The sequence below is a fragment of the Nerophis ophidion genome, linkage group LG04, assembly GCF_033978795.1.
Source record: "Nerophis ophidion isolate RoL-2023_Sa linkage group LG04, RoL_Noph_v1.0, whole genome shotgun sequence".
NCBI classification, from domain to species: Eukaryota; Metazoa; Chordata; class Actinopteri; order Syngnathiformes; family Syngnathidae; genus Nerophis; species Nerophis ophidion.
In genome coordinates this window covers 31,632,571-31,645,376 of record NC_084614.1, presented here as the reverse complement: position 1 = coordinate 31,645,376, position 12,806 = coordinate 31,632,571, and the positions used below count along the sequence as shown (strand labels likewise).

Sequence of the window (12,806 nt, the reverse complement as noted above, 5' to 3'; positions counted from 1 at the left end):
AGTCTCAGGATTTTTTATACTGTGTCACTCCAGGGGATTGTACACACAAATACCTGTATGGTTCTTAATCTTCAGGAACAATGTCCACTAAAATACTGTGAAAACACATTGGCATCCAACCATATTTTCAAATAACTGGTCCAGACACACACATGCAGTGACATATAGGGACTGAGGATAGATTTTCGAGCAATCTGGCATTAGTATGGATACCATTATCAAAACAACTTAAATTACAATTAAGGCATATCAGTAAAATGTTAGTTCCAAAATTTGGAGAAGAGCTTGTCCTATTAAAAACATATTGGTAAATGTGAATGAAGCTTTTGAAATGTTTAATAAACACAATTTTGCAACAATCTAACAAATACCAGTCCCATGTTCCATGTACATTTCAATAGGGTGAACCTATTAAAGATAAACAAATAAAAAAAAAAGTTCCATTTGCAATTAATCATGATTATTAAATATGAGTTAACTGGACAAAATGTGATCATCTGATGGGTGTGCATTTTTAATAAGGTACACTTAAAAGAAAACCCTTCTATTTGCGATTAATTGTTATTAATTGTGAGTTACCTCTGGAAAAAATGTGATTAACCATTTTAAACATTTGACAACCCTGTGTATACTATGTATTCATACTCGTTTAGGGGTCTTCAACTTTCATCAGTACAAGAGCTACTTGGACAAAAAGAAAGGAGAGGTAAGTTACTTGTATATATATATGATTATAGACTGAACAATGTGAAACTGTGCTTTATTTGCAAAGCGAATTATCACCCAAACAGTGCAAACTGCAGTCGTTTTCTTTGTGATATTTTGTAGTAATGTTTCATTAAACAGAGTCATAAATGTCTGAATTGAACAGTTATACAAATAATGTGAGTTCCAGCTGCAGAAAAACTTGCATCCTCTTATTACCCCTATAATACTGCATAATAAGAACAATATTTCACATCTCATCATTATCAGCTGATGCACTCATGCTTACATGTAACCTTAAATGTGTTTTTCGAGTAGCTTACATCAAATAAATGCTCATATAGAAATGATAAATGATGCCCAATTGCCTAATTTAAGTCCTTCTTTCCTATTCCTGAAACATCAAGCTGCATTCCTATGGACTGTTGTTGTCATGGACCTCACATGACAATACACAGTGCATTGGGAGTGTATTCACAGTGCTTCACATTTTGAAGTGAAGTGAAGTGAAGTGAATTATATTTATAGAGCGCTTTTTCCTCAAGTGACTCAAAGCACTTTACATAGTGAAACCCAATATCTAAGTTACAATTAAACCAGTGTGGGTGGCACTGGGAGCAGGTGGGTAAAGTGTCTTGCCCAATGACACAACGGCAGTGACTAGGATGGCGGAAGCGGGGATCGAACCTGCAACCCTTAAGTTGCTGGCACAGCCGTTCTACCAACCAAGATATACCACCCCATTTTCTACATCTTGTTGTGTTATAGCTTTATTTCAAAATTGAATGAATTCATTTTAGTTATTGCAATTTTATGCACAATACCCAACAATGAATATTAAAATAACAAATCTAAAAGATTGAACTATTTGGCTTGAATCCCAGGCATTATTTTTTGGAGAAAACCAGATACTACTCATCACCAGGCCAATACCGTCCCTACAGTGAAGCATGGTGGTGGTAGCATCATGGTGCGGGGATGTTTTTCAGTGGCAGGAATGAGAAGACGAGTCAGGAGCTAATCTAGCCAATTTGATGAGTTCGAAATGTGCTCCAAAGAGGAATTGGGAAAGAGGAATGGACAAAACTGCCCAAGGATAGGAGCAGTTTGTAGCGTCGCATTCAAAAAGCTGAGGCTGTAATTTCTGCCAAAGGTGAATCAACAAAGTATTGAGCAAAAACTGTCAATACTTATTTACATGCAATTTTATAGTTGTTTAATTTGAATACATTTTCAAATGTTTAAAAAAAAAAAAAACATTTTTCACATTGACAAAATGGGGTCTTGTGTGTAGAATTTTGAGGACAAAAATTAATCTATTCCATTTTGGAATTAGGCTGTAACATCACAAAATGTGGAACAAGTGAAGCGCTGGGAATACTTTTCCGACATACTGTATACCACTAAAGAGTAAAAAAAGGGGAAAAAAAAATCCCTTTTTCTTTCACAGGGTTCTGTACTCTTCTAATAATGCAACAGTGTGGCGTTAAAAAAAAGGTGGCAAATTGAAATTGGCAGGTGTTGATTAGTTGAGGGAGAGATGGAGAGAAAACAACTTGAAGGTTATGTGACAAACCCCAGGCTCATGCGGGAAGCACGATGTGTTATTTCCCGCTTCTCTGACTGGAGTGTTGAAACAAGCGTCTTGAAATAACTCACATTCCAAATTGCAGCCAAAAGCCGAGGATCAGCGATTAACCATCGTCCTTCCTCACCAGTTTGACCGTAAAAAGACTGCTAACGTTTACAAGGAGCATGTGCTAAGTGATGGAGATAATTAGAAATGTGTCAGGTGGCGATGGAGGCCCCGAGGATAAAGTGTCACTTGTTACTGACACCAGCTTGTGCTGTTTACACCAACAGTTAGGAGCAAGTGTTTGTCTTGATGATGCCTCCTCCTGTTGGTCACATGGTCACTTGGTTGTTCCTTTTCTCGGGTCTCAACAAAAAGCAACCACACATCTGTCAATGTTCTTGTGAGAACGTGACACAGGTGGTGCGACAAAGTCAGCAGGAAAAGTATTCTCTACAGCTCGTTGCATTTATGCCACCTTGTTGTAGGTTTTGTAATAAATTGGGCTGCACTACACCGTCAGCCACTTTTCCTTTCTCCTCCACTTTCCCTTTTCCACATTCTTCTAACACAAAGGATGTATGGTTTATTATGTCTTTAAAAAAAGATGATGCCTTTCTTTATTTGTTTAATAATTGTAATAAATTATTAGTAAACCTTGCAACACATTTGGCAACTGAACATCCATCCATTCCCTTTGGGGTCGTGGGGGGCGCTGGTGCATATCTCAGCTACAATCGGGCGGAAGGCATTGTACACCCTGGACAAGTCGCCACCTCATTGCAGGGCCAACACAGATAGGCAGACAACATTCACACTCACAATCACACACTAGGGCCAATTTAGTGTTGCCAATCAACCTATCCCCAGGTGCATGTCTTTGGTGTTAAGACAAAATCTCTTGCATTGGCTGACTCACGTCAACATAAATGTTGTCGACTTTTAGAGACATAACGAGAATGGGTGACAATAAAACATTTTCACATTTTGAAGTGAAGTGAATTATATTTATATAGCGCTTTTCTCTAGTGACTCAAAGCGCTTTACATAGTGAGACCCAATATCTATGTTACATTTAAACCAGTGTGGGAAGCAATGGGAGCAGGTGGGTAAAGTGTCTTGCTCAGGGACACAACGGCAGTGACTAGGATGGCGGAAGCGGGAATCGAACCTGCAACCCTCCAGTTGCTGGCACTGCCACTCTACCAACCGAGCTATAACCATCATCCTTTGAACCAACATCCTTTTCCTTCACGTGTGAAAAAATGCAATGGGTATTGGTTGTAGGTTGCGGAAAGGGGGATGCAAAAACAACGGAGAATTTTAGGATATCTGGTTCCAGGGGCGTAGCAACAAATTCTAGGGCCCCATACAAAAGAGTCCAAAAAGGCCCCTCCCTCCCATTCTAAACCCAACGTTGCCTCCTCATACACACACACACTGGATATGTTTATATGCACTAAAAATAAATTATTGCAAGCATTTGTTGAAACAAACTCATGTACATGCCTTAATTAGGCGTTTTACCAATGGGAATAACGTGCAGTTGGGGTTAAAAGTTTACATACACTGGTAACGAACATAATGTCATGGTTGTCTTGAGTTTCCACAAATTTTTACAAGTCTTATTTTTTGTGATAGAGTGATTCGAGCACATATCACTATTTTTGGTTCTTCCTCCAGAAGGTCTTATCTTTGTCCATGTGATACCAGATTAAACAAAAATTTAGCTGTTTGGCCAAAATACCCAGCAATAAGTTTGGAAGAGAAATGGTGAGGCCTTTAATCCAAGGAACACCAACCCTACCGTCAAGCATGGCGGTGGTAGTATTATGCTCTGGGCCTGTTTTGCTGCCAATGGAACTGGTGTTTTACAGAGAGTAAATGGGACAATGAAAAAGGAGGATTACCTCCAAATTCTTCAGGACAACCTCAAATCATCAGCTCGGAGGTTGGATCTTGGGCACAGTTGGGTGTTCCAACAGGAAAATGACCCCAAATACACGTCAAAATTGTGGAATAGGTAAATCAGGCTAGAATTAAGGTTTTAGAATGGCCTTCCCAAAGTCCTGACTTGAACGTGTGGACAATGCTGAAGAACCAAGTCCATGTCAGAAAACTAACAAATTCAGGTGAACTGCACCAATTTTGTCAAGAGGAATGGTCAAAAACTCAACCAGAAGCTTACCAAAAGATTGTGGATGCGGCTACTAAAAGCACCTTATTGCAGTGAAACTTGCAACTTGCCAAGGGACATGTAGCTAAATATTAACTTTGCTGTATGTATACTCTTGACTCAGTAGATTTGGTCGCATTTTCAGTAGACCCATAATAAATTCATAAAAGAACCAAACTTCATGAATGTTTTTTGTGACAAACAAGTATGTGCTCCTATCAGTCTATCAAAAAAAAAAAAAAGAGTTGTAGAAATTATTGGAAATGCAAGACAGCCATGACATTATGTTGTATACACGTGTATGTAAACTTTTGACCACGACTGTATTTAGAACACATTTAGATAAACCCACCTAAATAATTTGGTTTTGTTAAAAAAGTTATGTTTTTTTAATATAAAAAATTCAATGTAAAGTGGCCACTTTATGAATTTAAAAAAATTATATAAGCTATCATTATTTACTTAAATATCATTATACAAGTGTTAAATTGTCCTTTACTTCAGAATATAATTTAGAGATGATCTGATTCACATATAATTGTATTCAACTGATAATAGGAATCCTAGTAATATGTCAATATTATTGTAATTATGTTATTTTTAGTGCATCTCCACAGGGTTATGTCTTCCCTGTCTTAAACACCAAGTGATGCCTCTGTTTATAGCTTTAATCAAGGGTCTTTGAATGCACCACAGTTATTGGCAATGACATGCAACTTTCACATCCATTTCTCCTATGCTGCCACAAATACACTTATACCTTTCCTCTATCACTTCAGCTTTGTTCCAATATGTTAGGGTGTGTGAATCCTTAAAGGTAAGCTTTGATAACATTATAATATCTGTGTTCAGGAAGTGTTAGCTTTGCTGTCATCCATTTATTTATTTATTTATTTGTTATCCATTTTGTATTTTTGATTGGCGGTGTGGTCTTAAAAATTCTTAGTTTCAAGCATCCTTATTAATGCAACTTCATGGTCAAATTTATATTATACAAACACGTATGGAATTTAATTATCACGCCAGGACATGGAATAGTTTTGCTTCTTCGATGCAGAGATGTTTTGGGACGAGTCAGGCGTGGATGTGAGTACATGATTATTTATTTATACACTTAAATACAAAAAGGCAAAACAAAGGACACGCTCGGTGGCGGATAATAATCTATACTAAAACTTCAAACAAAAAAAACAGCACAACGGCATGACTATCTACAAAAAAAAAAGATACTATCAAAGATACACAATAAACCAAAAACTTGCACTAAGGCAGAGAATACAAAAATCTTACGTGGCGTGGTTAAAATGGTTCGCCGCGTGGCAAGGCAAGAAGGTTGGCAAGGCCAGATAGGTGCGTGGTCGTGGTGAGTAAGCATTAGCAGTATGCAGGCAAAGTTTCACGACCGATGAACAGAAAGCAAATTACTTAAACAGTAGCAGTGGTAATGAGAAACAGGTGCAGGACTGAGGGCAGGGGCGTGACTAGGAGAATAGGTGGAAACTAATGGGTTGCTATGGAAACAAACAAAACCAGGAAGTGCAAAACGGGAAAATAGAGTCCAAAAAACAAAACATAACATGATCAAACATGAATCCAGATTAACAGGCATGACATTAATAACTCACGGGAAAAAAAGTATACAAACTTTACAAAACCCCAGTACATTACCCCTACTTTTTACTTTTTATAACGACTCCCCTGGTTTGTTCCAAAACTTAAGTAGGTGGCATAAATATCCGATTTTCAATAGTATTTCAATTCATCTGCATAAAACTGCATAAAAACTAAAGACTCTAATCCCACAGGTTGTCAGTGTTTTTCGTTATCTCTGTACTGCGCAGCAATACATTCACCGTTCGTTCAGACACCTTATTTGTTCACTCTCTTATGCCCCTTCAACCCAGTCTCCATGACAACAGGCTTCTCAAGCATGAGGCCGGGTAGAGAGGTATGATATGTGAGCTGTGTGTTAATTCACATGCAACGCTTGTTTCTCTCTTTCGCTCCCGTCGAAATGTGGGGGCGCATACACATACACGTTACCCCTGTCCATGCACTTATCATTACAGAGTCAGGGACGGCGATTTGGCTCTACACTTATGTACAAGGACATGCTACTTGATGGGCACACTGTAATCTCTCCATCAGTGCGTGAGATATGACTCATGCTTCGGTATCGGCAATGGAGGGGCACTTATATTGAAACATCACTCACAGTTTGTCAAAGGATTTTGATTAGATGTTTTTTTATTTATTTCACATCATGCGTGATATTAACATTTGTACTTCTGTGAAAAAAATAGGCTCTAAAACACATGGGTTGTTTTAGCGTCGTCAGGAATACGCAGAAATACGTTGCACGTATTAGAAGCAAGCACATGTTGCATGCCTTCCATCAACTAAACCAGACACTTACGTTCAATAATGTTCTGTAGTGTTGACATACCTCTTGTTGGTCTCCTCTGCTTGGTTTGCATTGTCAAAGTTCCCACCACAGCACCCATACTGTCACCGTGGTAACCAGCCTGCATATACAGCCCAAGTCCTCACAGTGCTTTTTTTCCACCTCCTGTCGCTCCTTCTTTGTTTCTCTACTATTTTTCACCCCCTATTATTTCCTCCCATGCCTTTCGCTGAGTCGACTCTCCTCTTTGAGATGGTTCCTTTGGATTTCTCACCTCATTCTCCAAACACACTCAGAAAACACACACACCCTCACGAGCTGATCCTGCCTCCCTGCACCACTCCCTCTTTTCTGTTTCTCCCTCCACTCATCTGTCAGCATATCCCCCCTCTTTCCAGCTGCCTGCCTCCTCACTGCCCCATACAGTATCATTGTGATGTCCTGATAACTGATGCAGCGCTCAGAAGCATTGGGCCCATTCAACTGGCAGCCCGGGAGCCAAAATCCGGTCTAGAAATGACATCACGCAGAATTGTATTTTTGCAGAAAATTCCCAAACACTTTAGCGTGCTCCTGTTGTAAAGAGGAACTTGGACCACTGTAAACACATTGGCAGATCTTTGCATTGACATTTTAAACTTGCTAGAGAACATAGAACACTGGGGTCCAAACTTAACTGAGGTGTTCCTCAAAGCATCCCTTTAAAGGGTAACATTATTACAATTTCAGAAGGGTTGAAACCAATAAAAATCAGTTCCCAGTGTCTTATTTTATTTTTTGAATTTTTTTTTCTAAATTTTACCCATCCCGGAATATCCCTAAAAAAGCTTTAAAGTGCCTGATTTTCACTATCTGTGAAGCCATCGCCCATTTTCCTGTGACGTCATCCAGTGATGCCAATACGGATAGCACAGCAAGATATAGCGACATTAGCTTGGATTCAGACTCAGATTTCAGCGGCTTAAGCGATTCAACAGATTACGCATGTATTGAAACAGATGGTTGGAGTATGGAGGCAGTCTACCCCAGGGCAGCTGTGGCTACAGATGTAGCTTACCACCACCGGGTGTGAATGAATGATGGGTTCCCACTTCTCTGTGAGCGCTTTGAGTATCTAATAATAGAAAAGCGCGATATAAATCTAATCCATTATTATTATTAGATAGCAAAAACGAAATTGAAGAAGAAACTGAAGCTATTGAGCGAATAGCTATTGACGCTATTCGGCCATGTTTGCGTTAGCATCGCTGGTAAAATGTGCAGACCAACGATCGGAAGTTTCGCATCTTGTGACACTGGATCAACTTAAATCCATCGATTGGTAAGTGTTTGTTTGACATTAAATGTGGGTGGAGGGAAACGCTGGATGCAAATATAGTTTCAAATGTACATACAGCTAGCCTAAATAGCATGTTAGCATCGATTAGCTGGCAGTCATGCCGCAACCAAACATGTCTGATTAGCACATAAGTTAACAGCATCAACAAAACTCACCTTTGTGATTTAGTTGACGTTATCGTTGGAAATGCATCAGCAGGTTATCCATACATCTCTGTGCGATGTCTGCCTTAGCACCGCCGGTAAAATGTGCAGACACTCCGGCACATTCAATGGGGATCTAGCGGCAGATTTATTTGACTTTATCGTTGGAAATGCATCTGCTTTGAGTGTCGCAGGATATCCACACAATCTTGCCATCTCTGTAGTAGCATAGCTTTCGTCGGTAAAGTGTGCGGAACAAACGACTGACCATTTCGTCGGCTTTCCCCACACCCTTGTATTTTGATCAAATTTCGTCCAATTTCTTGCCACTTTCGCATCTTTTGGCCAGTGGTGCAACTTGAATCCCTCCCTGTTAGTGTTGTTACACCCACCGACAACACACCGACGAGGCATGATGTCTCCAAGGTTCCAGAAAATAGTCGAAAAAACGGAAAATAACAGAGCTGATACGCGGTGTTTGTAATGTGTTTGAGAAAATGGCGGCGCTATTACCTAGGTGACGTCACGTTCTGACGTCATCGCTCCGAGAGCGATAAATACAGAGGCGTTTAATTTGCCAAAATTCACCCACTTAGAGTTCGGAAATTGGTTAAAAAAATATATGGTGTTTTTTCTGCAACATCAAGGTATATTGTCTCCTAAAACGTTGTTAGTTAATGATATTATCAGAGGCAACAATCTTAACGTCATCGGTCTCAGCGAAACCTGGCTTAAACCAAACGACTTTTTTGCGCTAAATGAGGCATGTCCTCCTAACTTTACACATGCACATATTGCCCGTCCGCTTAAAAGGGGTGGGGGGGTCGCACTAATATACAACGAAAACTTTAACCTTAGTCCTAATATAAATAATAAATATAAATCGTTTGAGGTGCTTACTATGAGGTCTGTCACACCACTGCCTCTACACCTGGCTGTTATCTACCGCCCCCCAGGGCCCTATTCGGACTTTATCAATGAATTGTCAGAGTTCGTTGCTGATCTAGTGACACACGACGAAAATATAATCATAATGGGGGACTTTAATATCCATATGAATACCCCATCGGACCCACCGTGCGTAGCACTCCAGACTGTAATTGATAGCTGTGGTCTCACACAAATAATAAATGAACCCACGCATCGCAACGGTAATACGATAGACCTAGTGCTTGTCAGGGGTATCACCGTTTCCAAAGTTACGATACTCCCGTATACTAAAGTATTGTCCGATCATTACCTTATAAAATTCGAGGTTCAGACGCATGTTCGTCAAACTAATAATAATAATAACTGCTATAGCAGCCGCAACATTAATACGGCCACAACGACAACTCTTTCTGACCTACTGCCCTCGGTAATGGCACCATTCCCAAAGTATGTGGGCTCTATTGATAACCTCACTAACAACTTTAACGACGCCCTGCGCGAAACCATTGATAACATAGCACCGCTAAAGTTAAAAAAGGCTCCAAAAAAGCGCACCCCGTGGTTTACAGAAGAAACTAGAGCTCAGAAATTATTATGTAGAAAGCTGGAACGCAAATGGCGCACGACTAAACTTGAGGTGCACCATCAAGCATGGAGTGATGGTTTAATAACTTATAAACGCATGCTTACCTTAGCTAAAGCTAAATATTACTCAAATCTCATCCACCGTAATAAAAACGATCCTAAATTTTTGTTTAGTACGGTAGCATCGCTAACCCAACAAGGGACCCCTTCCAGTAGCTCAACCCACTCAGCTGATGACTTTATACAATTCTTTAGTAAGAAAATTGAAGTCATTAGAAAGGAGATAAAAGACAATGCGTCCCAGCTACAACGGGGTTCTATTAACACTGACACGATTGTATATACGGCGGATACTGCCCTCCAAAATAGTTTCTCTCGTTTTGAGGAAATAACATTAGAGGAATTGTTACAACGTGTAAATGGAATAAAACAGACAACATGTTTACTTGACCCTCTTCCTGGGAAACTGATCAAGGAGCTCTTTGTATTATTAGGTCCATCAGTGCTATATATTATAAACTTATCACTCTCCTCGGGCACTGTTCCCCTAGCATTCAAAAAAGCGGTTATTCATCCTCTTCTTAAAAGACCTAACCTCGATCCTGACCTCATGGTAAACTACCGACCGGTGTCTCACCTTCCCTTTATTTCAAAAATCCTTGAAAAAATTGTTGCGGAGCAGTTAAATGAACACTTAGCGTCTAAAAATCTATGTGAAACCTTTCAATCCGGTTTCAGGGCAAATCACTCCACGGAGACAGCCCTCGCAAAAATGACTAATGATCTATTGCTAACGATGGATTCTGATGCGTCATCTATGTTGCTGCTCCTCGATCTTAGCGCTGCTTTCGATACCGTCGATCATAATATTTTATTAAAACGTATCAAAACACGAATTGGTATGTCAGACTTAGCCCTGTCTTGGTTTAACTCTTATCTTATTGATAGGATGCAGTGTGTCTCCCATAACAATGTGACCTCGGACTACGTTAAGGTAACGTGTGGAGTTCCCCAGGGTTCGGTCCTTGGCCCTGCACTCTTCAGCATCTACATGCTGCCGCTAGGTGACATCATACGCAAATACGGTATTAGCTTTCACTGTTATGCTGATGACACCCAACTCTACATGCCCCTAAAGCTGACCAACACGCCGGATTGTAGTCAGCTGGAGGCGTGTCTTAATGAAATTAAACAATGGATGTCCGCTAACTTTTTGCAACTCAACGCCAAAAAAATGGAAATGCTGATTATCGGTCCTGCTAGACACCGAACTCTATTTAATAATACAACTCTAACATTTGACAACGAAACAATTATACAAGGCGACACGGTAAAGAATCTGGGTGGCGCAGTGGGGAGAGTGGCCGTGCGCAACCCGAGGGTCACTGGTTCAAATCCCACCTAGAACCAACCTCGTCACGTCCGTTGTGTCCTGATCAAGACACTTCGCCCTTGCTCCTGATGGGTGCTGGTTGGCGCCTTGAATGGCAGCTCCCTCCATCAGTGTGTGTGAATGTGTGTGTGAATGGATAAATGTGGAAGTAGTGTCAAAGCGCTTTGAGTACCTTGAAGGTAGAAAAGCGCTATACAAGTACAACCCATTTATTCAACCCATTTATCTTCGACCCAACTCTCTCCTTTGAGGCACACATTAAAAGCGTTACTAAAACGGCCTTCTTTCATCTCCGTAACATCGCTAAAATTCGCTCCATTCTGTCCATTAAAGACGCTGAGATCATTATCCATGCGTTTGTTACGTCTCGCCTCGACTACTGTAACGTATTATTTTCGGGTCTCCCCATGTCTAGCATTAAAAGATTACAGTTGGTACAAAATGCGGCTGCTAGACTTTTGACAAGAACAAGAAAGTTTGATCACATTACGCCTGTACTGGCTCACCTGCACTGGCTTCCTGTGCACTTAAGATGTGACTTTAAGGTTTTACTACTTACGTATAAAATACTACATGGTCTAGCTCCATCCTATCTTGCCGATTGTATTGTACCATATGTCCCGGCAAGAAATCTGCGTTCAAAGGACTCCGGCTTATTAGTGATTCCCAAAGCCCAAAAAAAGTCTGCGGGCTATAGAGCGTTTTCCGTTCGGGCTCCAGTACTCTGGAATGCCCTCCCGGTAACAGTTCGCGATGCCACCTCAGTAGAAGCATTTAAGTCTCACCTTAAAACTCATTTGTATACTCTAGCCTTTAAATAGACTCCCTTTTTAGACCAGTTGATCTGCCGTTTCTTTTCTTTTTCTTCTATGACCCACTCTCCCTTGTGGAGGGGGTCCGGTCCGATCCGGTGGCCATGTACTGCTCGCCTGTGTATCGGCTGGGGACATCTCTGCGCTGCTGATCCGCCTCCGCTTGGGATGGTTTCCTGCTGGCTCCGCTGTGAACGGGACTCTCGCTGCTGTGTTGGATCCACTTTGGACTGGACTCTCGCGACTGTGTTGGATCCATTGTGGATTGAACTTTCACAGTATCATGTTAGACCCGCTCGACATCCATTGCTTTCCTCCTCTCTAAGGTTCTCATAGTCATCATTGTCACCGACGTCCCACTGGGTCATTATTGTCACCGATGTCCCACTGGGTGTGAGTTTTCCTTGCCCTTATGTGGGCCTACCGAGGATGTCGTGGTGGTCTGTGCAGCCCTTTGAGACACTAGTGATTTAGGGCTTTATAAGTAAACATTGATTGATTGATTGATACATAAGTCTGGTGATAATGTTCCCCTTTAAGTCCTATCCTTTTTGGCAGTTACACTCTTTTGTGTGATGTGATTTATATAACTAAGGTGTTTGTTTCGCTTGGTTACTTCAGATGCAGTCAATAGTCATTTGTTCAACTTTTTTAGTTTTACTAGTGTTCTAGTACTAGTACCGTTAGGTTCCATTTTAGGTCCTCTCTTTGCTTGTAAGAGCCTCACATTTATGTAACATATTTTT

At 40.6% G+C, this 12,806-nt stretch overlaps 2 protein-coding genes across 2 annotated transcripts in view; one reads left to right on the top strand and one right to left on the bottom strand.

Annotated features, from left to right (window-relative positions):
• Positions 1–12,806, bottom strand: part of kcnip1b (Kv channel interacting protein 1 b) — a 79,116-nt gene that overhangs the window by 25,768 nt on the left and 40,542 nt on the right. The gene's annotated exons all lie outside the window — the stretch shown is intronic.
• On the top strand, positions 10,820–12,118 carry LOC133550552 (uncharacterized; the record flags this gene model as incomplete). Its single annotated transcript, XM_061896515.1, has 2 exons — positions 10,820–11,176; positions 11,464–12,118. Coding segments are annotated over 2 exons (963 nt in total), but the record flags the coding sequence as incomplete, so codon positions are not given.